Source organism: Delphinus delphis, chromosome 5 (genome assembly GCF_949987515.2).
Source record: "Delphinus delphis chromosome 5, mDelDel1.2, whole genome shotgun sequence".
Lineage (NCBI taxonomy): Eukaryota > Metazoa > Chordata > Mammalia > Artiodactyla > Delphinidae > Delphinus > Delphinus delphis.
Window position 1 is genome coordinate 90,305,979 of NC_082687.1, and position 26,701 is coordinate 90,332,679.

General features: G+C 41.8%; 1 protein-coding gene and 1 non-coding gene across 3 annotated transcripts in view; one reads left to right on the top strand and one right to left on the bottom strand.

The window, feature by feature from the left end:
• ADGRA3 (adhesion G protein-coupled receptor A3) overlaps positions 1-26,701 on the top strand; it is a 119,260-nt gene that overhangs the window by 18,369 nt on the left and 74,190 nt on the right. Inside the window, exons 1-2 of one of the 2 annotated variants that reach the window (XM_060012749.1) lie at positions 13,580-13,594; positions 13,722-13,793. Coding sequence is in view for 1 of the 2 variants with exons in the window: in XM_060012748.1 (XP_059868731.1) it covers positions 13,722-13,793 (72 nt within the window). In the remaining variant the exon portion in view is untranslated. Of the gene's footprint in view, positions 1-13,579; positions 13,595-13,721; positions 13,794-26,701 lie in introns of those variants that run through there. The other variant, XM_060012748.1, reaches the window with a different exon arrangement.
• LOC132426367 (U6atac minor spliceosomal RNA) lies at positions 25,822-25,947 on the bottom strand. Its single transcript, XR_009519663.1, has one exon. It is a non-coding gene; the product is annotated as a U6atac minor spliceosomal RNA (small nuclear RNA).

A 26,701-nucleotide genomic window follows, 5' to 3' on the forward strand; every position in this document is an offset into this window, starting at 1 on the left:
GTGAATTTCAGCTTAAAAATCAGACTTGAAATCCTAGAAAAAACTCATTCTGGTCCCAGGAGAAAGCTCTTTATTTGATTAAAATGCCAAATACACTTGCTTTTATTATATTCATAAATATTAAGTGCCCAGTGTTCTTTATGATGTTACAGACACCTTGAAAAATGGGCTCCCTTTTCTCATTGAGCTGATGTGTTCCTAAGATAAAATGAAGTGTTATTTAATAAACAGTTTTTCATTTTTAGGCATTTTGGAAAGAATAGCTAGTATGGCATAAAAAACCTTTTAGTTTTTATTAATTAACCAAATGCTATTTGATTACATGCGAACTTATGGCTTAATGAGGAAGCAGAAAAATAGATTATGTCCTTTTTAGTTATAAAACTACTGAATAAAGACTCTGAAATAATTATAGGAAAAAACAAGCCTTAAAAAAATGATAGGTCTTTGATAGAAATGCCTTTCAATAACTTGAAAGTTTATTTAATGAACCATTTGAGTCGTTAAGGGTGACCATATGCCCAGGTTGACACCTGTTGTCTTGGTGTAGTTATTAATGCGAATGTAAACATCAGGTGTCTGGTGATAAGTTATATTGTGACCCTATAATAGTACGTTAGCAGGTGATACCTTTGACTTGCTGTCTACCTTTAAAAAATTGTTCACCTTGAAGAGATTGAAGGTGACAGTACTATTGCTTACAGCTTCACGAAGGCAGGCTTAGTCTACTGAACTCTCCCCCACTTCAACAAATCCATGCATCACTGGGTAAAGCAAGTAAGAGCTTTAAAATTTGATCAGGTGAATTTTGTTGTTTAATAGTCACCAGGCCAGGGAACAGAACCACAGCTTCCTGCCAGCAGGCCCCCATCCAACTCCCTCGTTTTGCCCTTGGCGGTTGGATGCTGGACCAGGATGGCTGTGGCGCTGGTAAACGGGTGTGCTCAGCGACACCTGATTGTTTTACAGGGAACCTGGAGCTTTACGTTTGGTTGACATATGAGGCATTGCTTTAACAGGTACCCTTGTGATTAAAAATCATCATTCTGGGGCTTCCCTGGTGGTGCAGTGGTTGGGAGTCTGCCTGCCGATGCGGGGGACACGGGTTCGTGCCCCGGTCCGGGAGGATCCCACGTGCCGCGGAGCAGCTGGGCCCGTGAGCCATGGCCGCTGAGCCTGCGCGTCCGGAGCCTGTGCTCCGCGGCGGGAGAGGCCACAATGGTAAGAGGCCCACGTACAGCAAAAAACAAAAAAACACACAAAAAAAACCATCATTCTGTTAAGTGAAAGGTGGTTGAGATTTTTCTCTGGGTTTTGTCAACTTCGTAAAGGGAAAGGCTAGCCTCCCTGTGTGACGGCACGGGATTGGCTAGGCAGCAAGCCTGACCCCAGGCATTCAGCCTCCGGAGAGGATGCAGGAGAGGAAGGAGCCCTCCACTCTTAGGTAGTGACTCTTTTACAGCCCCGTCAGTGGATATGCATTGAACCACGCTTGTTTACTTTTTCTCATTTCCTCCCAAAATTCTGTGGAAAATGACAGAAGTAGTATAAAAATATGAGCAAACCCATAACTAATGGGGCTGAAAACTGAGAAAGGTGCCGCAGTGCTCCAGAAGCTCTGAGGACGCTATGGAATAAATAAAACAGATGGGATCAGATTGATGGCGAAACTGCACAGTGAAGGTACTTAAAACCCAATAGAGACAAAAGCAGGAATAACTAGACAAATGAATATTCTTAACAGGATCTTGGAAGATTCCCAAGAATTGAAACTCTAGGGAGTGGCAGCAGAAGTGGGTGAGCAGAGTGCTCTGCCAGGAATTCATAGCCCTGAAACAGCTGCTCCAGCTTTGCTCTCATTGAGTTTGACTCAGAGGGCTTGGTGGTAGGGTTTGCCTCTGCAACAAAGCCCTTTAGCTGAGTTTCAAATAAGCTGGGAGATTTGACAAGGCAGAATACCAATGGGTGACTGTAGCTGGAAGTTGAAGTTTACGTCGGGGACCTCAGGTTTCTTTTGTTCCTTCCAAGGATATGAGGCTTCTGTGCCTTGAAATAAAGGCATTTTGCTCACCTCCCTTTCCTACCCATTCCCCATTCTTTTCAAGTGCGCTCAAGAAACCCTGTGCAGCGAGGAATATACATCAGCCCAGACCCCCATTTGTAAAGATGAGCAAGCAACCGCGTGTCATCAGGCATGTGATCAACAGAGTGATTAAGGAAAGTTAATAAACGAAACTTCTAATTCCTAGTCTCAGATCCAGGAGAAGGGCAATCTATAAAGCAGGAGTTGGTGTGGGAAAGGAGCTGTTGAGAAAAGGAGGCTGTCTGAGAAGTTAACTGTGAGATTGTAATGTTAGAACATGCTGGCTGGGGGCAGTAAATGGGCCCAAGAGCAAAATGGGAACCACTTCAGGCTGAGAAAATTAGTGGTCGGGAAAACTCAGCTGAGGATTTATTTCAAAATTGAAAGCAGAAGGTTTAAGAATTATGAAGAAGAATTGACAGATGTGAAGGATGGGTCTACGAGACGTAGTATCCAACCAACTTAAGGAACAGACGTAGAAGGAAAAAGCAGCCGGTAGATGCCATCAGCAGTCAGATGGCAAACAGCTTTTCAGTGAGGGAGCTGGTTCCTCTGTAAGTGTCTATTTCTTTTTCCCACACCATGAAATGCCACTGCTTCAATATTTAAGTGGACACCCCGCCTTCTCATTCAGAGGTCCTCGGAATCACTTGACCATTCTTGTTAGGCATAGTGTCATTTTAACACAAAGCTTTTTACACTGTTCATTTGAAAATAATTTCAAACTCTACATGAAAGTTAAAAGAAGAATAATAATCTGTAGAACCCTCATATATTTTATATCCAGATTTGCCAGATTTTTCTATTAACACTTTACCCCTGTATCAGTTCCTTTTTCTTTCTACGTAGGTATGATAAATGTATTTTAAGACATTTGATAACCTGATGCATATCTTAACCCACTGAGCTTTTTATAAAAGTGATCTTGACTTTTTCTTTTGCATCTTTAGTCTTGGCAATATGGTTTGTCTGTCTATAAAGAATATTAGGGTTTTGTTTGTCCTTTTTACTTGGTTAATTTAACAAGCTCCTCCCTCCCCCTTTTAATCATGTTTCACTGGGAGTTAAACTGCTTCCCTTATAAATTAGCTGGCGGCTTATGAGAGACATCAGCTGCTTGAGTGATACTTCTCCATGGCTCATGAATGAATCCCACCCGTCTTTCCTAAATGTTAAATTCTGGGAGATTTACTCTGCTGCCTTTAATTATGCTGACTGTCATATAATATTCAGTCTTCTATTACACAACTTTTTATTTCAGTGCTGTATCATAGTCAAATCTTAATGTATGAACATTAAGCTGTAATTAAGGATCCAGACTTCACATTTCAGCCACGGTTTGTGTATTTGCCAGTAGTGACAACTTTTCCTAGTAGCTGGACATTTCTTTTGATAGCCATTTTAAGATGGTTCTAATTTTAGAAGGGTTCAAATGTGGAAAAAAGTATCTTGGGACAACTTTTATTGCAATATTAAAAGAAGAAAACTAGACATATTCTGGTAGGTTTTTTGACCTCCCCCCCGCCCCATTGTTTTCCCGTAAGTCTCAGAGAAGGAATGAGCTTGGGACTGAGATTTCTGTGTCTCATCTTTACAGCTGCATGCCCGGACATTGTAGATACTGTATCATTAATTCCTTGTAGAGGGACATTTGAACACAGAACATTAAACCCAGCTGTATTTTTATTTCTTTCATTTATTGAACAGATATTGTGGGCATCTTATCAGTTGGATCCTCTGGGAGGTGCATGCCAGAGTGGGGTTAGAAGAATAAGATGTTTACACGGGGAAATAACTATGGGAAAAAAGGGAGATGAAGCAGAAGTGGGTATGGAACACCTCTGGATTGAGATGCAGGGCTAGCCCCTGTGAAAGGAGAGGGGGAAGGAAGGACAGTTGGGTGGAGCAGACTACCATGCAGCTATGGGAAAGTCTTGGCCAGCACAGCAGGGAACTCTGGTGCAGAGCAGGACTGCTGGGGAGTCTGTACTGTCCAGGAACAGAGAACCTACTTATCACTGCTGTGCTCAGTCCTGGGCTGGCATTGCCTGCAAAGTGGGTGGCCTCTGCTTGGAAACTGAGGCAGATTCTCTGGACAGTTGCAGCCGGAAGTGGTCAGCTGCCTGCTCTCCTGTGCAGGGTCTCTCTGGAAGGGAGATCTGAGTAGTGTACCTCCCTAGCCCCACAAGCCACTTACCTATCAGGCACTGTTTGAATCTTCAGTCTGCTACTTGGTCTGAATATGAACCTGGGCAAGTTGCCTAAGTTGCAAATTTTTGTTGTTACTGTTTTAGAAAAAAAGAATAGTATCGGTTTCGTAGTGTTCTTGTGAGGAGTGAATGAGTGTGTATCCACACAAAGAAGAAAGGATGCTCAACATCGCTAATCATTAGAGAAATGCAAATCAAAACTACAGTGAGGTATCACCTCACACCAGTCAGAATGGCCATCATCAAAAAATCTACAAACAATAAATGCTGGAGAGGGTGTGGAGAAAAGGGAACCCTCTTGCACTGTTGGTGGGAATGTAAATTGATACAGCCACTATGGAGAACAGTATGGAGGTTTCTTAAAAAACTAAAAATAGAACTACCATATGACCCAGCAATCCCACTACTGGGCATACACCCTGAGAAAACCATAATTCAATGAGTCATGTACCACAGTGTTCATTGCAGCTCTATTTACAATAACTAGGACATGGAAGCAACCTCAGTGTCCATCGACAGATGAATGATAAAGAAGATGTGGCACATATATACAATGGAATATTACTCAGCCATAAAAAGAAACGAAATTGAATTATTTGTAGTGAAGTGGATGGACCTAGAGTCTGTCATACAGAGTGAAGTAAGTCAGAAAGAGAAAAACAAGTAAATACCGTATGCTAACACACACATGCATGTATATATATGTGTATATATATATATATAGAATCTAAAAAACAAAGTTCTGATGAACCTAGGGGCAGGACAGGAGTAAAGACACAGATGTGAAGAATGGACTTGAGAACACGGTGAGGGGGAAGGGTAAGCTGGAACGAAATGAGAGAATAGCACTGACATATATACACTACCATATGTAAAATAGATGGCTAGTGGGAAGCAGCTGCATCGCACGGGGAGTTCTGCTCAGTGCTTTGTGACCACCTAGAAGGGTGGGATAGGGAGGGTGGGAGGGAGACTCAAAAGGGAGGGGATATGGGGATATATGTATACCTGTAGCTGATTCACTTCGTTATACAGCAGTAACTAACACAACATTGTAAAGCAATTATACTCCAATAAAGATGTTAAAAAAAAGAATGGCTGCATGATAGAATCTCTCAAATGTCCACCATTATGATTTTTTTGTGTGTGTGTGTGGGGATGTGGTGACAGTCAAGTTGGAAAAGATCCCTATGCTTTATGAGTTTTTACCTTGTCGTGGGAGACATGGTAAATAGGCAAATATCTGAAGAGTAATTTCCGATAATGAAAAGTGCTGTTAAAACAAGGTGATATGGGCTTCCCTGGTGGCGCACTGATTAAGAATCTGCCTGCCAATGCAGGGGACACGGGTTCGATCTCTGGTCCAGGAAGATTCCCCATGCCGTGGAGCAACTAAGCCTGTGTGCCACAACTACTGAGCCTGTGCTCTAGAGCCTGCGAGCCACAACTACTGAAGCCTGTGTGCCTAGAGCCCGGAATCTGCAACAAGAGAAGCCACCACAATGAGAAGCCCGCGTGCAGCAACGAAGACCCAATGCAGCCATAAACAAATAAATAAATTTATTTTAAAAAAAGGATATGACGATATGACAGTGAGGGCAAAACATTCTTTGACACACAGGGACTGAAGCATAACACCCGGAATTTTTTCTGCAGGAATGAATGAATGGATGAATGAATGCATCCAATTAACAGAAGGACACAATGGTGAACAAACTGATAATACTGGGGACAAAATGTGTGTAATTGCTGATGGCATGCGGAATTAAATGTGATTTTAAAATAAAGATTATTCAAATCGATGGAGAGTTTTGAAATCCAGTAGATACTCTTATTCTTACTTGCTAGGAGGAATTAATTTAGAAATCAGCATGATTTTCATTTGCCTGAAAACAGAATAAGCCGAGACAGAGTACACTAAAACAGGAGTTGGCAAACTTTTTCTGTAAAGGGCCAGATAGTAAATATTTTAGACTTCCCTGGCCAGACAGTCTCTGTTGGCATTGCTCAAGTCTGACGTCATAGCATCAAAGCCGCTGTAGACAATATGTGAACAAATGGGCATGTTCGTGTTCCAATAAAACTTTAAGAAATTTGAGTTTCATAGATTTTTTCATGTATCATGAAATATTATTCTTTTGGTTTTCTTTCAACCATTAAAAACATAAAAACCATTTTAGATCCCATGGGCTGTCAAGCAGACAGGTGGCGGGTTGGATTTGGCTGCCCCCAAGAGAACATGGGGAGTAACCAGTTTTCATTAGTGGGATAAATGAAGCAAAGCATTAAACATTTGAGGAGGTAACATTTATGATTTTAACTTACCACAGTTGGCCCTAAAGGTTTAACTTGTGTGCCCGTTGAGGTTAGTGACTTAGAAGTGTAGCCTAGCCATATTGCCTCTTTTTCTTGTTCTTGATCAAGATGTAGCGGTAACAGGTGTTATTCTACATGATAAATCTGGTACAGAATCCATTTGTATTATTATTTTAGCAAATCAGAAATGTCAAGGGATGGTAACTTTTAATATGTAAATGTATGCCCTCAGTCTTCAGTATGTCTCTGGTCTTTCTATATTGAATACCTAAAGAGCTTCCCAGCCTCACATTCTGCATGGTATCCATTTAATGGATAACTTAATCCAATCCCATATTCCTGGGACCAACTTAAATATCCAGTAATTAGCTTTTATAGTGCAATGAATAATTTTGTTATCTAAATATATAACTGATATATAACATATGTACTGTATTTTGCACATGTGTAAGTATGTCTTTAGGGTAAATTTCCAGAAGGAATAAATGAATCAAATATTATATATGCATTTGTGTTTTTGCCCTCCATAGTGATTTTACTGATTTATAGCAAAATATGAGTGGCTGTTTCTCTCCGAATATAAAATGTGTTATCACATCTTTCCCTATTTGGATAAGTGATTTATGCTGTCTTATTTTAGTAATTTACATTTCTCTTGTGATTGAAGTTGTATATCCCTTCATATGATTATGATCCATTAGTGTTTACTTTTTTTTTTGCGGTACGCGGGCCTCTCACTGTTGTGGCCTCTCCCATTGTGGAGCACAGGCTCCGGACGTGCAGGCTCAGCGGCCATGGCCCACGGGCCCAGCCACTCCGTGGCATGTGGGATCTTCCCGGACCGGGGCACGAACCTGTGTCCCCTGCATCGGCAGGCGGACTCTCAACCACTGCACCACCAGGGAAGCCCCATTAGTGTTTAGTTTTATTGAACTATCTTTTCATGGCCTTTGCTAGATTTTCTATTGAGAATTTGTTTTTTTAAAGAGCGCTTTATATATTTGGGGAATTAGTCCTTTGTCTTTGATAGTAGATGTAAATATTGTTTATATTGTAACATTAAAAATGTCAAAAAGGAGGTTTTTTTAATGGTCATTTTTTAAATACTTTATTATTTTTTGGCTGTGTTGTGTCTTAGTTGCGGCATGTGGGATCTTTCGTTGTGGTGCGCAGGCTTCTCTTTAGTTGTGGTGTGTGGGTTTTCTCTCTCTAGTTGTGGCGCGTGGGCTTAGTTGCCCTGCGGCATGTAGGAGCTTAGTTCCCCAACCAGGGATCGAACCCGCGTCCCCTGCATTGGAAGGCGGATTCTTTACCATTGGACCACCAGGGAAGTCCCAAAAAAGAAGTTTTTAAAATATACTACATTTAAAAACATAGTCCCATTTGCGCCTTTCCTTAGTTCTGGAAAATCTTTGGTTATTATGCTTGTAAATCTACCTGCCTTCCATTTTCTTTTTTTTTTCCCTCTCTTTCTGAGACTGCCCTTGTTTTCACATGACCCTCTGTGTCCTCTTCCCTTCTCTTCTGGGACACTTGTCATTGGCTTTAGGGCCCACCCTAATCCAGGACAATCTCATCTCTTGACAATCTCAAACCCTTAACTTCCATTGCAAACAGCCTTTTCCTAATTAAGGTCACATTTACAGGTTCTGGAGGGATGTATCTTTTTGAGGAACACCATTCAACCCACTCTGATGACCCTATTTGATTAGTTATCTGTTTTTTTTTTCCTTCAGGAAATCATATTGCCTTTAAGAATTATATTCCTAACGTTTACTCTGAATATTTAATGCTCTTGAAATATATTTTCATTTCCTCTCAAAAGGAAAATTATTCTGTGTCTTCTGCCATACAGGGTGTGGATCCTGTGAACAGCATTCCATTCTGGGAGCTGGAATAGCATGCAACTGAGAAATTGTAATGCTTAATTTTTATTTCTTTCTGCTCCATAAAGTTTTGATTTTTTAAAAAAACATGTCTGCATTTAAGTCTTACTCCTTTTTTCATGTTTCAGCATACATGATATACTGAACTAACTTGTTCCTGTGTTAAATGGTAGCAATGGACAACAAACTGTTCTTGTATTTAAATTCAAGAGGTGTTGTCTATAGATAATGTGGTGATAACATCATTAGTATAGAACAGAAATGGGTATCTATAATAAGCTTTATAACTCTGGTCAAGTTTTATATTTTTCATTTAGTTACCTCCTAGAAAGTTTGAAATTTCAAAGATGTCAGCAAACATATTGAGTATGAATAGGTTTTAGGTTTATGTGTTACGTGATATTATGCATTTGCTAGTTCCACAGTCCCTCCGTCTCAAAATTGAGTGTAAAAGCTGTCTGAAGAGTAGATTTATTCACACCGATCCTGTTTTCTTGCACAAGATCCTTTAACACATCAAGTAATATGTAGACTGAATATATTGAAACTATCTTTAAGGTTACAGTTATAACTTTTTAAGTGTGATGAAATGTCTTCCCTTTTACTCTCAATAAAATCTATCATTAATTCTGCTAAAGCCTTTATGACTGAGCAAATGACAGTCCTTTTGCTGAAGCAATACCGAATCTAAGTGAGTATAATTCAGTTACCACCCTGGCAGTTTTTCCCAAGCTACTTCTATATGTGGGTTTCATTCTTCATTCAGAAACAGGATAGCAATGGCACTGAGCTTGGTAGATTGTGTTGTTTTCCTTACTTTTGGTTTATTGGTTGTAAATTCTCAGTCACCATCAAGTTCGACAGCTTTGCTCATTACAACATGAATAATTATAGAAAATTAAAAGAAGCTGGAAGGAGCTTGGTGATCATTCTGGTCTAATCTTTTCTGTCTTAAAATTGATGAAATGAAGTCTACCTAGAAAAGTGAAGTGACTTGTCACAGATGGAATCATTTATTACTTGTGAGGTCTCAATTAAAACTTTGGGCTCTAGATATCAACACTATTGTTCTTTGCACTACTGCCTTTTAAGTTGCAAATAGTCACTACATAAATCTTTTTTTTTTTTTTTTTTTTTGCGGTATGCGGGCCCCTCACTGTTGTGGCCTCTCCCGTTGCGGAGCACAGGCTCCGGACGTGCAGGCTCAGCAGCCATGGCTCACGGGCCCAGCTGCTCCGCGGCATGTGGGATCTTCCCGGACCGGGGCACAAACCCGTGTCCCCTGCATCAGCAGGTGGACTCTCAACCACTGCGCCACCAGGGAAGCCCCATAAATCTTTTTGGAATGTAAATAAGAAATGCGAGTCTTAAATCTCAAAGCACAAATAAAGTATTCCTTACTTCAGTGTTTATTTCTAAGATATAATTATACTCAAAATTAAGTCAATTTCAAGCTGTATTTGGTAATTAAGATTCTTAGGTTTATCATCAGAAAGTATATTTTAAAAATAAGAGTTATTCTAGATATTTCAAAAGATACTGCAGGATTATAAAGAATAAAAGAGAAGTAGAAACCTCATCACTAAGATAGTGATCATTATGATGTATTTCTTCCAAGTCTTTTTTTTGTCTCTGCATCTTTTCAATCAGTGATATCAGTTTTGTTTTCTGCTTTTTAACTGATTGTAAACAATTTCCTTTTTATTAACTTTCCTTTAAAAGCATCATTTTTTAATGGATGTATAACATTTTGTTGTTTGGTGTACCATCATTTAACTACTCCTCTTACACAAACTGAACTCTTCGGTAGTTTCCAGTTTTTGTCTGTTATAAATCATGTCTGAATAAGGTCATTGAATATATTTTTTGTCAGATTTGGTAACTTTTTAGCTTAGGATCAGTGCCTATTTAGGAAAGCAAGGCTGGTGGCTCTTGGGTGTGGACTGCTAGGCAGCTGGAGAAAGACTGTTCCAGTTACCTTGTGGCCATGTCCAAGTCCAAGTTTGCTTTTGCCCGTGCCTACCACCTTACTTGAAATAACCTTTTGTAATTTTGATTAGAGAAAATGGTGTTTTAATTGGCTTTTTGTTTGTTTGTTTGTTTTTTGCTGTACGCGGGCTTCTCACTGTTGCAGCCTCTCCTGTTGCGGAGCACAGGCTCCGGATGCGCAGGCTCAGCGGCCATGGCTCACGGGCCTACCCGCTCCGCGGCATGTGGGATCTTCCCGGACCGGGGCACGAACCCGTGTCCCCTGCATCGGCAGGCGGACTCTCAACCACTGCGCCACCAGGGAAGCCCTAATTGGCTTTTTTTGATTTTGAATTTTTATTTTAAGATTACATATGCTTAGTTAAAATGAACAAAATCTTGCAGTTCGTGCTATTGGTCTTTTTAATGTGAAAATTGCCCGAAGGTGTAAGAATGGAATATTAAGCTTTATATTGGCACCTAAATTCTGTCTTTGCTGATTGAGTATGTAGAGTTCACATTCCAGCTTGCATTTCTGAATGTGATTATGATGTTTATTTCTTTTTTGCTAAGTGTAAATTCCTTGAGGATACGAATCATTTTTCATTTGCATTTAAAAAAAATTTATTGGAGCATAGTTGATTTATAATGTTGTGTTAGCTTCAGGTGTACAACAAAGTGAATCAGTTATACATATACATATATCCACTCTTTTTTAGATTCTTTGCCCATATAGGCCGTTACAGAGTATTGGGTAGAGTTACCTGTGTTGTATAGTAGGTCCTTATTAGTTATCTATTTTATATATAGTAGTGTGTATATGTCAATCCCAATCTCCCAATTTATCCCTCCCCCCTTCCCCCCAACCCGGCATGTTTTTGATCACCATCCTTGCTTTAGTAACAGCTTGGAGAGAGAAAATACTACATAGTAATGTACTTTGATTGCCAGATACATCTTGATTTCAGAAACATTAAAATGAGGGAAGATATGTGTCTTAGAACCAAGGAAATAGAACTTTAAACTTAATACTCACTGAGTATATTAGGCGTTTTCTGCTTTCCTTCTAGAGTTATATGAGGTAGATACTGTTCTTCCCATTCATGAATGAGGAATTCTGTTACAGAGAAATGTAGTGACTTGCCCAAGACTAGTGTAATTTGAAAGTGATAGAGCTGGCCTTCAAGCACAAGTATGCTTGACTTTAGAAGCCCCTCATCATCTCACCAAAATGCTGTGAAATGTTAACCTGCATTAGCGGGATTAAAAAAAAAATTCCACTTAAAGCCAAAGAAAATCAGTCACATGGCTGATTTTGCTTGTTTTCATACACATAGTGGATTTTTTTTAAAAAGAAAGATGAGAGTAGACAAAATGAAAATGAATACCTGAAATCTTGTGACCCAGGGGTGTTCTCTGTTAACATTTGTTTATACAGTGTTGCACCGTCCCAGGTGGGGGGCAGCACTCAGCCTGTACGCAGTGTGAGGGTGCCCCTGAAGTTGCAACACTGTGTGGGATGGAGAATTTTCTGCTAAAATGCCGGTAAGAGTGGCTCTTGACCAACGTTGGTGTATATTGAAGAATGTGGGGTTTGGAGTGGAGCGTGCCGGGGTTCACATCTGCCTCTGCCTCCGCTAGTGTGATCTTGGGCCATTAATTTAACTTTTCTATGCCTTGGTTTTTTCATTTACCTTATCTGGGTATCATTCCCCCAAATAAGGTAGCTTTTGCACTTTCTCCTGTATGGGAATTCCGTACATACGAACGAGTTCCATTCCTAGAGTGCGTTGGTAAGTCCAGTTTGTCCTTAAGTCCAACAGAGTTAGCCTAGGTACCCAACTAACACAATTGGCTCTACAGTACTATACTGTAATAGATTTATAATACTTTTCACATAAATAATACATAAAAAACAAACACAAAAAATAAAACATTTTTAATCGTACAGTACAGCACCTTGAAAAGTACAGTAGTACAGTACAACAGCTGGCATACAGGGCTGGCATCTAGTGAACAGGCAAGAAGAGTTACTGACTGGAGGAGGGAGAGGAGGTGGGAGATGGTAGAGCTGAAGGATCGTCAGCGATAGGAGATGGAGGGCAAGCTGCTGTTTCACTCACGCCTGACGTTGACAGCACAGGTTCTGGTTCCTTGCTGGATTCAATTCTATCTACCTTCTTGAAAAAACGATCCAGTGCTGTCTGGATAGTAGGTCTTTTTTTCTCTTCATAGATGACATGGTAGCACTGGATTGCATTCTGAATGGCTGCTGCAACCTTCGTGTACCGTTCTATGATCGGGTCCTGTGCCTCAAAAACTAGCAGTGTCTCCTGAAGTAAAGAAAATCTCCATGCCATTTCCTGTGTCGTAAATCTCTTCAGTTACTTCTTCTTCCTCTTGTCTCTCTTAGTCCTTTCTCTGGGCCTCCAATTCCATCAGGTCTTCATTAAAAGCGCAACCACTTGTGCAACACATGGGCGCATCTTTGAAAGTTCACAACTTGAAGGTTCGTACGTAGGGGACTTACTGTGTTGGCATCCAAGCTGCAAAAGGAGCGTAGTTGCAAAGCCTTGAGAGGAAGCAAGGTCATGTACACATTGTCTGCTCTTAGGCAAGTCCTGCCAACTAGGACTTCTTTTAAATCTTTTTTTTGTTTCCAGTTCATTTTTTTTAAGAGCATCGTCCTAATACATGAGATTTAGTATTGTAATATAGCTACCTGTGTCTGTGCGTGTGTGCAAAAAGCATATTTTCACACAATACAGGTTTGCATATGGTTAAGTTACAAGTAATATTCAGCATTATTGAAATGGTATCTAGAAGATACTGTATTTCTTTTAAAGTCAGTATTTTGTAGAGCACTTGTTCTGCATTTTTCTGTTTCCAGTTTTTAAGTATTCAACTTATGTAAGTTGATTAATTATGTAAATGTACGTGGCATTCTTTATTTTTATTCTGAACTTAAGAGCTATTTTGTGTTGACTTCTCTCCCTTTTTATTTCAAAGTTTTTGGTTCAGTGTGACAGGAACAATTCAAGATGTGACAAGATGTGCAAGTTAGCTATTTTGGGTCGTTTCTCAGAGAAAGAAGCTCCTTTTTTTGGTCAGGCATCTCAAAAATTCTTTGGGTAATAAATGACTTCTTAGAATTCCTCATATTTAGATTGAAACCTAACAAGCTAAATTACTTTGATATTGATGGTGTACATATATTAGGCAACTTACCTTTTTTTTTTTTTTTTTTGTCATTTTTAGGATTCTGAGTAACAATAAAATATCCGAGCTGAAGAATGGCTCATTTTCTGGGTTAAGTCTCCTTGAAAGATTGTGAGTATTCTTTTATTATCATCTCTTATTGGTATTTTATTCACTGCACTTTCATGGTAAGTCTGTTACTAAACTCTCAACTTTTCAAAATAAAAATTGAGTTTTCCCAATATTTTATCATAAAACATCTCAGAATTGCATTTTAAAAAACAATTCATTAAAGCACAGAAGCGCAAACTTGCTGTAAAGGGCCAGATATTAAATAATTTAGGCTTTGTGGGCCATATGGTCTCTGTCACAGTGACCCAGTTATGCCAGTATCTTGAGAATGCATACACGAATCAACGTGGATGTGACTTTATTTACAAAACAGGCCATGCATGATAGTGGGTTTTAAAGCCTCAATGCTATTTTGAAATTCTGTCATAATGTTTATGCCTTATAAGATAGTCCGGTAGAATCAAAAAAAAAAAACACATCCAGGAAAAGTACTTTCGGATAAACTTTCACTATCTTATTCAGCCATCTTTGAATGTGATAATTCTGTTTTGTTTAATGATGAGGTCTAGTTTTGCTTCTGATAAAATGTGTGCCAAGTAGCACTTAGTTTTTGCCTTGGTGAGTTTTTAATGGATTAAAAATGGATATTGAATTGCTTGTGTGCTGAATGCTATTCTAGGATCAAGTTTCAAATTCGCATATTACTCATACACTTAGGATAACGTTTCCGATACATCAGGGAGCCAGTCACAGTGAGCATCTCCATTTCTGTTGGATAACAGACTTTCCTCATTTTCTTAGTTCTCTTTGCTTCACTTTTTCTCCTTCTGTGTGCCTTTCCTTGACTGTTTTACTTAGTGTCTTCTACCACAATTGAATCCCACAGGACTTTATTGCTTTGATCATAGATGTGTTATTTAAGCATGTAACATCCAGAGTTCTTCATCCTTTTATGTAGGTCTGTCCTTTTCATTAAGATCAAACATCTTTAAATTAGGCTTTATATGTGTGTGTGTGTGTGTGTGTGTGTGTGCGCGTGCATTTACATATATAGCAGTGCACTCATGTGTGCATATGTATACATATAAACATGCGTATGTATATACATGTGTGTACACACACACCTGTAAAATGATCTCGGCACAGCAGTGCTTAATTCTCACATTTTCTTTTTTTTCTGTTTCCATTCAAGCCCTCCTGTTCTGTTCCACGTAGTCCATGTGCTTCAGAGGATGCTGGCTGCATCTCATTTCTAGGCCTTATCTTGATAGGAGAGTCCACACACATTCCATGATCACTGGTTCAGGAATGGGCATTTGACCCAATTTAACTGAGTTGAGATTTGCTTGGGGCTTTGGGGAGAGGAATTTCCTCACTTTCATCAGAAAAGATGCTTGTACTTCTGGTACAGAAGCCACCGTGCTGCGGGCTTTGGGCCGGAGCCGACACACTGAGGAGTGTGGGGTAGGCCCATCAGGGTGAGCGTAGGGGAGCTGGCGGGACCTCGCCGAAGTATGACTCCCTCTGGACTGTTAGAGTTGAATGAGGCAGCCTGTTCCTGTTTGGTTTTCTGTTCCTTGCAAGAAGAGTCATTGTGCCTGACAGATACCCTTAGCATGTAGCACGTTGTCAGGCCTTGAGTAGGTGCTCAGAATGATGGCAGGGTCAGTGCGGTTTGCCCTTTCCAAGGAAGGATGACAGGCACTCCTAGGTGTTAAGTGGTGTCTGTTGTGTTTAGAAACACAAGTTACTTTTGGCACCAGGATTGCTGTGGTGGTTCATGTACATCCGAAGTGTGGACAGCATAGCTACAGTTCTGTGCTATGGTGTGAATTACCGTCCTTTTTACATTTACTTTTTAATTTCCTTTGTCTTTGGCCTTATTTTTAGCCATTTGTTGAAAATAAATCACTGTACATGTTAGAAACATTAGGTTGCCAGCAACATATTAGATGATATTAAAATGTTGCTATTGTTTTCAGCCAGGGGGCTGTTTATACCAGAATCCCAGAACACCATCTCTCTTATATAGGGCCAGAGAGAAACACACACACGTGTACAGGTATGCATGTATATATGTACATATATACATGTACATATATGTGTATGTATATATACACACACACACTGGGGGACTTTGAAAGACTGTCATATTGTTGGGGGCTTCAGCCTGAAATCCCAGTGATGACTCTGGGACTGGGCTTCCTCTGTCCGGGATCATCTTTACCTAAGCATGCCCTATGCTTGGCATTTTCTATGTACACTTCCAAGCCTAGGCCTGAACCTTGGCCTTAACCACTGCCACGGAGGAGGGTCGCGCATGCCTGGGGGGATGGCTGCTTCTCACACTGTCTTTGCAGGAGAGCCGCCCACTTGAGACAGAAGGGGACAGGGATGGTAGAGCTAGGCTCCGACTGCAGTCTTGGAAGACTTGGCCCCGAGAAGGAAGGAGAGGGGCAAGCGTCCCAGAGGAAGCACCCCACCAACAGGGCCTTCCTCTGTGGGCACGAGCCGGGTGTTGCTCCTTCCTCCTCCACGTTCCTCCTGGGACCAGAGGCTGCAAAGGGCCCTGCGGCCTCTCGTGGAAATGACCCTGGCCTTTGTTTCACTTGATTTCCAGAGCACAAGGTAGACCAAAGAGAGCCCTTAGCCAGTTGCTTGACCCTTCTGTGGGAGTTCACTACCCAAGGCTGGTTGCCGGCTTCTAGACCTTCCCTAGCGCTGCCCCATTATTCCACCTGGGCTTGGAAGTAGGGTGTTGGTGCAGGGGCCTAGGAGAGGAAGGTGTGGGAGAGGACTGGGGGCTTTCCTTCCCCTAGGGCACAGCACCATCTTTCGTATTTATAGTTTCTACCATGTTGCTGCTTTCTGATTTGGTTTGCTAATTTTAAAGACTCTCTAAGTTTAGTACTTTCCATACCAACTCCTTGAACAATCTCTTCATTCGTACTTTCTGCTGTTTCCATAATGCTTCTCATTTTCCCTCTCTGCCTGGTTACCTAGCTTTCTAACCTGCTCTGTGCCTTTGCACTGCTGTCCTCATCCTGCGACTGAACCCAAAGACTATCTCTTGTACCCTTCTGTGATTTTCATCCCTGTAAGATGCTTCTCGTGGACTCCAGTTTGCTTCTGGCTCTTACACAATCAATAGTGTATCTAGGTGGCTTCTCTTCCAGGACTGCGGAGACTTTAGGACTTTGTGTCTGAAATAGAGCCCAAAACAATCTCTGTGAGTGTAATCACTGTACTGGTTTGCTAGGGCTGCCGTAACAAGTACCCCAGACTGGGTGGCTTAAATAACAAACATTTGTTTCCTCACAGTTCTGGGGGCTGGAAGTTCAAGATCAAGGCCCTGGCAGAGTTGTTATTTTCTAAGGGCCATGAGAGAAGGATCTGTTCCAGGCTTCTCTCCTTGGCTTATAAGTTGCCATCTGTTTTCCTCTGGTGTCTTCACGAAGTCTTCCCTGTGTGTGTGTCTGTGTCCTCATCTCCCCTTCTTGTAAGGACACCAGTCCTATTGGATTAAGGCCCACCTGTGTGACCTCATTTTAACTTAATTACCTCTTTAAAGACCCTGTCTCCAGATACAGTCACATTTTGAGATACTGGAGGTTATGACTTAAATATAAGACAGTTGGGGGGACACAGTTCAGCCTGTGACAATGATGTAGCATTTTGATAGATTAACAGATGTGTATTTTCCCTGCCTGTTTCCTAATTACTCTACCTCAGGAGAAGTGATGACAAAACAGAAAAAAGTACTCAGTTTTTGACCAGTGAGTTCCTGAAGTCCTACCCTAAATGTAAAAAAGAGGTTTGAAACAGATTTAAAAAAAAAAGGAGGAAAGAAAGAAAATTCCTCTTCACCTCAATACACCTTCCCTGGGCTAACTGGAGAGTTAGAGGGAGTATAGAAAGAGCTTACATGTTGGTGGGTCCCCAGGAAAGGGCTCTGTCTTTGCTCGCCTCCCCGTCCCTACCTGGGATGAGGGGAGGGAGGGAAAAAGATCACATGAAACCAATATAAGGTTCTGGATCCAAGGGCAAGGGGCATCTGAGGCTTCTTTCCTGGGGAAGCAAAATCCCAATTTCGCAGGATCCAGCATGATGTAGAGCAGGAGAACTGGTCGTGTGGCCGTTGAGGCATATGGGCTAGGACCGTCTGTTAGAGTTTCCCAGGGGAGCAGCAGAATAGCCACTGGGGTTTGTTAGCAGAGAGAGAGAGAGAGTTCTTTCTACAGCAGCCTGCTGTTTTGCCAGGAAGTGCTTTAGAAGTGTCCTGAGCTGCTTTGGGGGAATCCAACTTAAGACATAGCTAGCCAAATAAATGACTTCATGTTTGTATAATTGACTTCATGTTTGTATAATTTTCAAAATTTTCAAAATCACCTGAAAACACTGTAGCGGACTTTATTCCTTCAACACTCGCCCTTCAGTGTCTCTCCCTAAGTCTTCCAAATGCAAAACCTGAGAGCTTTCTTTGCTCCATTGCTGGAATGAAAGCTGCCCCACTCTCCCACCCCTGCCTCAGCAACCCTCAAACAGTGACTGAAAGCAGATGGTGGGTAACCACTCCAAGAGGAACGACCCTGAGTGTGTTCTAGGCTGCCTTCCACAGGTGCCCAGGGGCCTGAGTATCAGTTGAGCACAGCAGAGATCGCCTCAACAATGCCCCCGTTATTGGTTCTCTTCTCTTTCTGGGCTCACTTCCCCACTTTCCTGTTAGTGTGTGCTGAGGTCCCTTCCCGAATAAAGCCACTTGCACTGACACGCTGCCTGGGAGAATTCTGCCTGAGAGACATAGGCAGCCAAATGTTTGCAGCTGCTTTGGCTAGTTAGAGACCCCTGAAAATGAGAACAAACAAATCAAACAACTTAAAAATATGGCAGAAAAGGATGTGGTGTAAAAAGCAAGTGATAGGTCAAGAAATTATTCAGACTAGGGCCCAAACTTTAAAGCTCTGGCCTTAAAATTACTGTAGCCAAGCCATGCAGAATAAGGGATAGGCTTAGTAGTGTGGGGTAGGGCACGTAGGGTAGTATAACAGGGCTGGCTGGGTTGAGCTAGCTAGCAGATAAGCCCCAGAGATCGAGTAAACCTGCAAGGCAAGCTCTCCTGGCAGTTCTTTTGGGATGAAGAATGGACTTCTTAAGAGGATTAATTTTCTGTTTGTTTTCTTTTTTTTGGATGTATTAAGTGTTCCACAAAGTAAAACAGGTGCAGGTGGACACACTCCTACAGACTCCGTCTAGAATGGATCCTTTTTCTTTAGGCTTACCACTTTGTTCTTCTAAATGTTTGGTTTTCATTTGGGAGCGTGCTTGTTTTCCATCATTCGTATTGGGTTGGCCAAAAAGTTCCTTTGGTTTTAAAGTAAAACTAAAAGACACATTTTTCATTTTCACCAAGAACTTTATTGAACAGTGTATTCACTGTTTTGTTCCACTACTTTCTGCCATTTTTCAGGCAACTTCATAATTCCATCTTCCCAAAACTTTTTATCTTTTTGAGCAAAGAACTGTTCAAGGTCCCTTTTACAGTCTTCCAGGGAATTGGAATTTTTTCCATTAAGAGAATTTTGTAAAGACCAAAATAAATGGAAATCCAAAGATGCAATGTCTGGTGAATATGGCGGATGAATCAGAACTTCCCAGCCAAGCTGTAACAGTTTTTGCCTGGTCATCAAAGAAACATGCGGTCTTGTGTTATCCTCATGGAAGATTATGCGTTTTCTGTTGACTAATTCCAGATGCTTTTCGTCGAGTGCTACTTTCAGTTGGCCTAATTGGGAGCAGTACTTGTTGGAATTAATTGTTTGGTTTTCTGGAAGGAGCTCATCATAGAGGACTCCCTTCCAATCCCACCATATACACAACATCACCTTCTTTGGATGAAGACCAGCCTTTGGTGTGGTTGGTGGTGGTTCATTTCGCTTGCCCCACGACCTCTTCCGTTCCACATTATTGTACAATATCCACTTTTCATTGCCCGTCACCATTGGTTTTAAAAATGGAACGTTTTCATTACATTTAAGTAGAGAATCGCATGTGGAAATATGCTCAAGAAGGTCTTTTTCGCTTAACTTATGTGGAACCCAAACATCAAATCGATTAACATAACCAGGCTGGTGCAAATGATTTTCCACACATGATTTGGATATTTTGAGTATGTCAGCTATCTCCTGCATGGTATAACGTTGATTGTTCTCAATTAATGTCTCAGTTTGATCGCTGTCAACTTCAACTGGTCTACCTGACCATGGAGCATCGTCCAGAGAGAAATCTACAGCACGAAACTTTGCAAACCACTTTCGACATGTTTGATCAGTCACAGCACCATCTCCATACACTGCACAAATCTTTTTTTGTGTTTCAGTTGCGTTTTTACCTTTCTTGAAATAATAAAACAGTATGCCGAAAATGTTGCTTTCTCTTCCATCTTCAATATTAAAATGGCTACACAAAAATTCACGAATTTTGATTTTTTTTTTTTTTTTTTTTTGCGGTACGCGGGCCTCTCACTGTTGTGGCCTCTCCCGTTACGGAGCACAGGCTCCGGACGCGCAGGCTCAGCGGCCATGACTCACGGGCCCAGCCGCGCGGCGGCATGTGGGATCTTCCCGGACCGGGGCACGAACCCGCGTCCCCTGCATCGGCAGGGGGACTCTCAACCACTGCGCCACCAGGGAAGCCCAATAAGTGTTTTTTTTTAAACGCATGCTGATAATGACAGCTGTCACAATACAATCTAACAAATTGTTTCAAATGAAGTTAAAGACAACTAAGCGCTACTGGAGCCATCTTACGGAAAAACGGAACGAACCTTTTGGCCAACCCAATATTTGTTTTTGTCCCTTATAAGAAAGTAGCAGAGTGTGTGTGCTTTTCTTTTTCTTTTTAAGTAGGAATATTTGGATTGAGTTTTTCTTTAATTTATGGTTTGAGGTTTTTATTTTTAGGACATAATACCTAAATCTTTATGACATCTTAGAAACTAGGTTATGGTCTGCCTTTTTTAAAGATTAATTTGCATTTTTTTAAAAGTGCGTTCAGTGGATAACTGATGTAGATTTATTATATCATGTTAAGTAAAAGGGTAACTGGCCTAATATCAATGCTTGGTACAAATATTGCCTCAACCATTATTAAGTCTTTTCTGAGTAGCTAATTTAAAATTGTTCAACAGATATTTATTTATTTATTTTTATTATTATTTTTCTTTTGTGGTACGCGGGCCTCTCACTGTTGTGGCCTCTCCTGTTGCGGAGCACAGGCTCCGGACGCGCAGGCTCAGCGGCCATGGCTCACGGGCCCAGCCGCTCCGCGGCATGTGGGATCTTCCCGGACCTGGGCACGAACCCGTGTCCCCTGCATCAGCAGGTGGACTCTCAACCACTGCGCCACCAGGGAAGCCCTCAACAGATATTTATTAATAGCCCACACGGTCCTAGGCTTGCAGTTCATTAGTGAACACAGCAAAGGTCCTGTCTTCATGGAGCTTCTGCTGCAGTGGGGAGAAACAGAATAGTAAACATAGCAAGCAGCTTTATAGCATAAGTACAGTTGCCCGGCTCCCCACCCTGCCCAGGGTTCCACCTTCCATGGGTATGGAGGGCCCACTGTACTATGACGTTTTATACAAAGGACTTGAGCATCTGTGTTTTGGTATTTGTGGGGGTTCTGGAACTGAGGGATGACGTACTATGAGTAAAGAAAACATGGAGTGGAGTTTGGGTGTATCAGCACTGTGTGTGTATGCGAGTTTTGCATGGTGATAGTGCAGGGGCTTAGCACAAATGATTGAGCCTTGAGTCACCTGGGGAAAGAACGTTACAGGCAGAGGGATAGTAGGTGCAAAGGCTGTGCTGTGAAGCATGCTGCTTTTGTTTGAGGAACAGCAAGGAGAGCTGAGTGAGGCCAGAGAGGTATGAGGGGTGAGGGGTAGATTGTAGAGGACCCTGTAGGTCATTGTAAGGACCTTGGCTTTTACTCTGAGCCACGGTGAGCAGAAGATGCTCTGGCTGCTGGAATGAGGGGTGAGGATAAGGGGGAAGTAGGGAGCTGTGTTAAATCTAAGATAATTTAAAGCCCATAATCTCTGTTTAGAGACCAGTGCCCTAGCCTGGATTGGTGGTTATCCAACTTGATGTGCATCAGAATCACTTGGGGGGCTCGATAAAGCACAGATTAGGGTTTCTGATACGGCATTGAACTTGGGCTATGCTGATTTTTGAGGTGGCTGTGAGATGTCCAGATGTAGATGTTGAGTTAGATAGCTGTGTATGTGATAGGGAACTCACAGGAGTGGTAAGTTTGGGCTAGAGATACAAATTTGAGTCTAGAGACAAGGTAGTGATGAGATTGCCTCAGAGAAAGTATAGTGTGTGAGGAGTGAGAGGGGTGTGGGTCAAGCCTCAGTTGTTGCTGATCAGATAAATAAGGTGAGGATCCTTTATTGAACAGAGAGCCTTTGAGACTACTGTGTCTTAGGCATTGCTCAAGGGAACCAAACGTGGTTTACAGTCTCTAACCTTGTCCATCAGTTCATCCATCGACCCATTTATCCTTCCTCTCTCCCACCTCCCTCTTCATTTTTTATTGTTATTCTTGGGTTGTGTTATATATTTGCCAGTATTTAGTGACACACCTCCCCTATATACTCTTAATTCCTGACTCTAGAATTGCTTAGTGGCCAATGTGTTTGACTTTCCAGCCTTCGTTCCACACCAAATGATGGCTCTAGGTCACCACAGCATCTCTTTCTCTAGGGGTTGATAGAGGCATTGCCAATAAGAGATGAAGAGTAGTTAACTGTGAGGCTTGGAGGAAGATTTCTTGGCTCCTAAGAAGATACAAGGAGAGTGTCCATTCTTTTTCATGACTGTGCTTGGAGGTGATTTCTGGACCTGGATGTCACACCCTGATTAAGGGTCAGCCTGGAGGCAAACTTGACATTCTGAGAAGGGTGGATCTGAGAGATGGATGGAACCACCCATTTAAGCTGCTTTACTTGTTGATTTCTTGTAATGCCTGAGAATTATTTTATTTTATTATTGTTTTGGCGGTACGTGGGCCTCTCACTGTTGTGGCCTCTCCTGTTGCGGAGCACAGGCTCCGGACGCGCAGGCTCAGTGGCCATGGCTCATGGGCCCAGCCGCTCTGCGGCATGTGGGATCTTCCTGGACCGGGGCACGAACCTGTGTCCCCTGCATTGGCAGGCAGACCCTCAACCACTGCGCCACCAGGGAAGCCCCGTGAGAATTATTGTTTTATTGTTAAAGCCTTTTGAAGTAAAGGTTTCTGATACTTGCAGCTAAAAAGCATCTTATCTGATACACCGTGCATTCTTTCCTAAAGGACTTAGCTCTTTTAACAACAGTTAAGATATTCCTTTAATTTTGTTTAAGCAATTCTTGTGCGCTTTTCATTTATATTTTAATGATGCAGCATATTCAGATTTAGCCGTAGATCCTAAAGTTAGACTCGTGTTCACTAGGGAAGCTGTGGGTTGGTGAAGGGTAGTGGGAGATGTTAAAGAATCTGACTATAAATATCTTTTGGCAATACCTGATTAATATGGCTATTATTAAATATTATATAATGTGTCTAGGATTCTTTATTATTGAAGAAAAAGTTTATGTTTAAATCATATTATAGTCCTCTGTTATTCATGAGAGATATTTTGTAGAAACACATGCAGTACATCACTGACCACAGATTTATGTACTGCTTTATCTAAATCACTTCCTGTTGTAGATACTGTTTAAAATCTGAAAAGGGAAACATGTTTTGAAAAAATGGAACTGACATTATATATTTCTTTTTGCAGCACTTTTTTGCTTGTGTAATATAGGTCAAAAACATATTGATTGAATTTTCTCCTAAAATCATCTTATCTCTTTGAGGTGTAGGATTGGGGTTGGTTGGGGAGGGGAGATGGGAACTAATAAGTTGGGCCTGATGATTAGTTGTAATTCCTGGGACTTAAAAATATTTTTGTTCCCAACTTTTTAATTAAAATTTTCAACATACAGAAACATTGAAAGAATAATCTCCTATAGTAATCTCCCATATCAAAAATTTACTTACCCAGTAATTAGTAACAACATGCCATTAGTTTTTCCCTTTATATTGGAACATGCCTACATGTACACGTTTTCTGAATTATTTGAAGGTCAATTGCATCATGAGCCTCTACCTTTATTGAGAAATGTAAGTGGTTATGAATGAGATGCAGCGGTTTCTACATTGTCTGACTATGAATATCCTAATAATTCTGTGGCTAACTCTTACTTACTAAAAAGATTTTTATCATTAAGGTCAGGTAATGTAATTCTGTTTCTCAGCCATGGTTTACTTTTTCATCCACTTATCATCTGTCTAAGCTCATTCTGGCTGCTGTAATAAGATACCATAAGCTGGGTGGCTTATCGACAACAAAACTTTATTTCTCACAGTCCTGGAGGCTGGGAAGTCCAAGATCAGGGCACCAGCAGATTCGGTGTCTGGTGAGGGCCCACTTCCTAGTTGGCTGTCTTTTTGCTGCAGCCTCACTCACCTGGCGGAAGGGGATGCGGGAGCTCTTTGGGTCTCTTTTACGAAGGCGTTAACCTCATTCATGAAGTCCCTGCTCTCATGACCTGTTCACCTCCCAAAGGCCCCATCTTTGTGGAACATAAAATCTGAGTTTGGGTCGAAATGCTAATTTAGTAATGATAACCAGAGCACAGATTTTATACTATGTTTAATAGTCATTTCCTTTATTTAAAGAATTTCAAGGTACCCGAGGGTTCAGTTTTATTTAGAAGAACCTGGCTCTGATTTGGAGGATCGGGAGTGCAATTGCAATTCTGTGTCCAGCTAGGGAAGAATGATGTGTTAGGGTGGGAGTGAGACACGGAAAAGGCAGGACAGGGTTTGCTGGTGGGTATGACGTTTACGTGCACAGGAGTCACTGTTTGTGGTTGTGCTTCCAGAGGAGAGTTCTCGAGAATTTCTGGTCAGCCTCTGTCACCCTGTATGGAACAGCATGGATAGTGCTGGAAGCCGTGGTTGATGGCTCATCGAGAATGCTGGGTTTACAGCAGTGACTTACCAGCACTGTGAGGGCCAGAGGGCCAGTTTCCTCAGGATGCTTTTGTGAAATTGCCAGGAAACCTGTCCAGAAACCAGCCCTAACTCTGTAGCTTGTCTGTATTAGTTAGATGTAGTTAGAATGAGCCATTAGAAAAAAAATAGCAAGTTATGAAGCAGGCCATACAATGGTTAGTTTTCATTAGCTGGTGTCAGTAAAATTGAATGTGCCTCCCTCATTATTGGGAGGAAACATGTGGATCTGTGCTCACTGCAGTCAGCCTTCCTCAGTGTCCTTTTCTTAAGCACAAGTAGACAAGTTGGATGCTTGAGAAAGCAAACTGAGGATTTTCTATTGAGAATTTAGGCTGCTTCTCACAGGCTAGAATGGCCATGATGGGGCAATAATTATAAAAGATCCTGAGACACATCACCTCAGTGTTGTGATAACAGGCGGCACCGGTGGTCCAGGAACTACTTTCAGAAAGGCCTTTTAATTCTCAACTTAAGTGAGGGACTAAAGAACCCGGGGAGGTACCTGCCACCCTGGGTTTGCATTGCGCTTTGCTCTGCATTTCTTTTTTTTTAACATCTTTATTGGGGTATAATTGCTTTACAATGGTGTGTTAGTTTCTGCTTTATAACAAAGTGAATCAGCTATACATATACGTATGTCCCCATAGCTCCTCCCTCTTGCGTCTCCCTCCCACCCTCCATATCCCACCCCTCTAGGTGGTCACAAAGCACCTAGCTGATCTCCCTGTGCTATGTGGCTGCTTCCCACTAGCTATCTATTTTACATTTGGTAGTGTATATATGTCCATGCCACTCTCTCACTTTGTCCCGGCTTACCCTTCCCCCTCCCCGTGTCCTCAAGTCCATTCTCTACATCTGTGTCTTTATTCCTGTCTTGCCGCTAGGTTCTTCAGAACCTTTTTTTTTTTTAAGATTCTGTATATATGTGTTAGCATACGGTATTTGTTCTTCTCTTTCTGACTTACTTCACTCTGTATGACAAAAACAGTGGTTAGATGCCACGAAGTAGGTGGCAATGCCTTAACCGTATGCATGTGGTCAGGCCCGAAGGCCTCTTCCATCCTTGTCAAGGGGAGTGCTAACCTTCTCTCCTTTCACACAACACTGGTCTGCATTTCTGTATTGTTTCACCAACTCCATGTGTATCCCTAAGCTGAATAATTATGAAGACAGTGATGGATAATTACGAGGATTGGCGTCAGAAGCTCACACACGGAGGAGGCAGTGTTGCCATTGTTCCGGAAAGACTCCCAGAAGAAGAGAAATTGGAGTTTCTGTTCACAGTCTGACCTGAGGCATTCTGAGAGATGACCAGAGGCCACTCAGGCCTCCATTGGGCAAGGTTATGAGTGAGTCCTGATGAATGGGCCTACCTCGGGTGTCTAGCAGAGTTGAACTGTGGGCCAGCCACTGGCAGGCATGTGGGAAGTGGGCTACTGTTCTGCTTCTCAGCACTCCTGTGGCTGATGGTCAGCTCTCTACAGAGGTTAGCTGGACACTTGTGTGGGGCAACTGGGGAGTCTCAGCAGAGCCCAGGCACCCAGAGGACAGCAGCGCCTTAGCGGGTGCTCCACATCCACCTTGGAGGAGGGATCTGGCTGTGACGCTCACTGGTGCCCCCAGTGGTAGTGTGCTGGCATGGAAGAGCCAAGCACTGGAGAAGAATGGGGATACAAAAGACACCCCACCCCATCCGAGGCTCTGCTGTCCGTGGTTTCATTTACCTATGGTTAACCACAGTCAGAGAATATTAAACAGAAATTTCCAGAAATAAACAATGCCTACGTTTTAAATTACACACTCTTCCGAGTAGCGTGATGAAATCTTGCGCCATCCCACCCAGGATGTGAATCAACCCT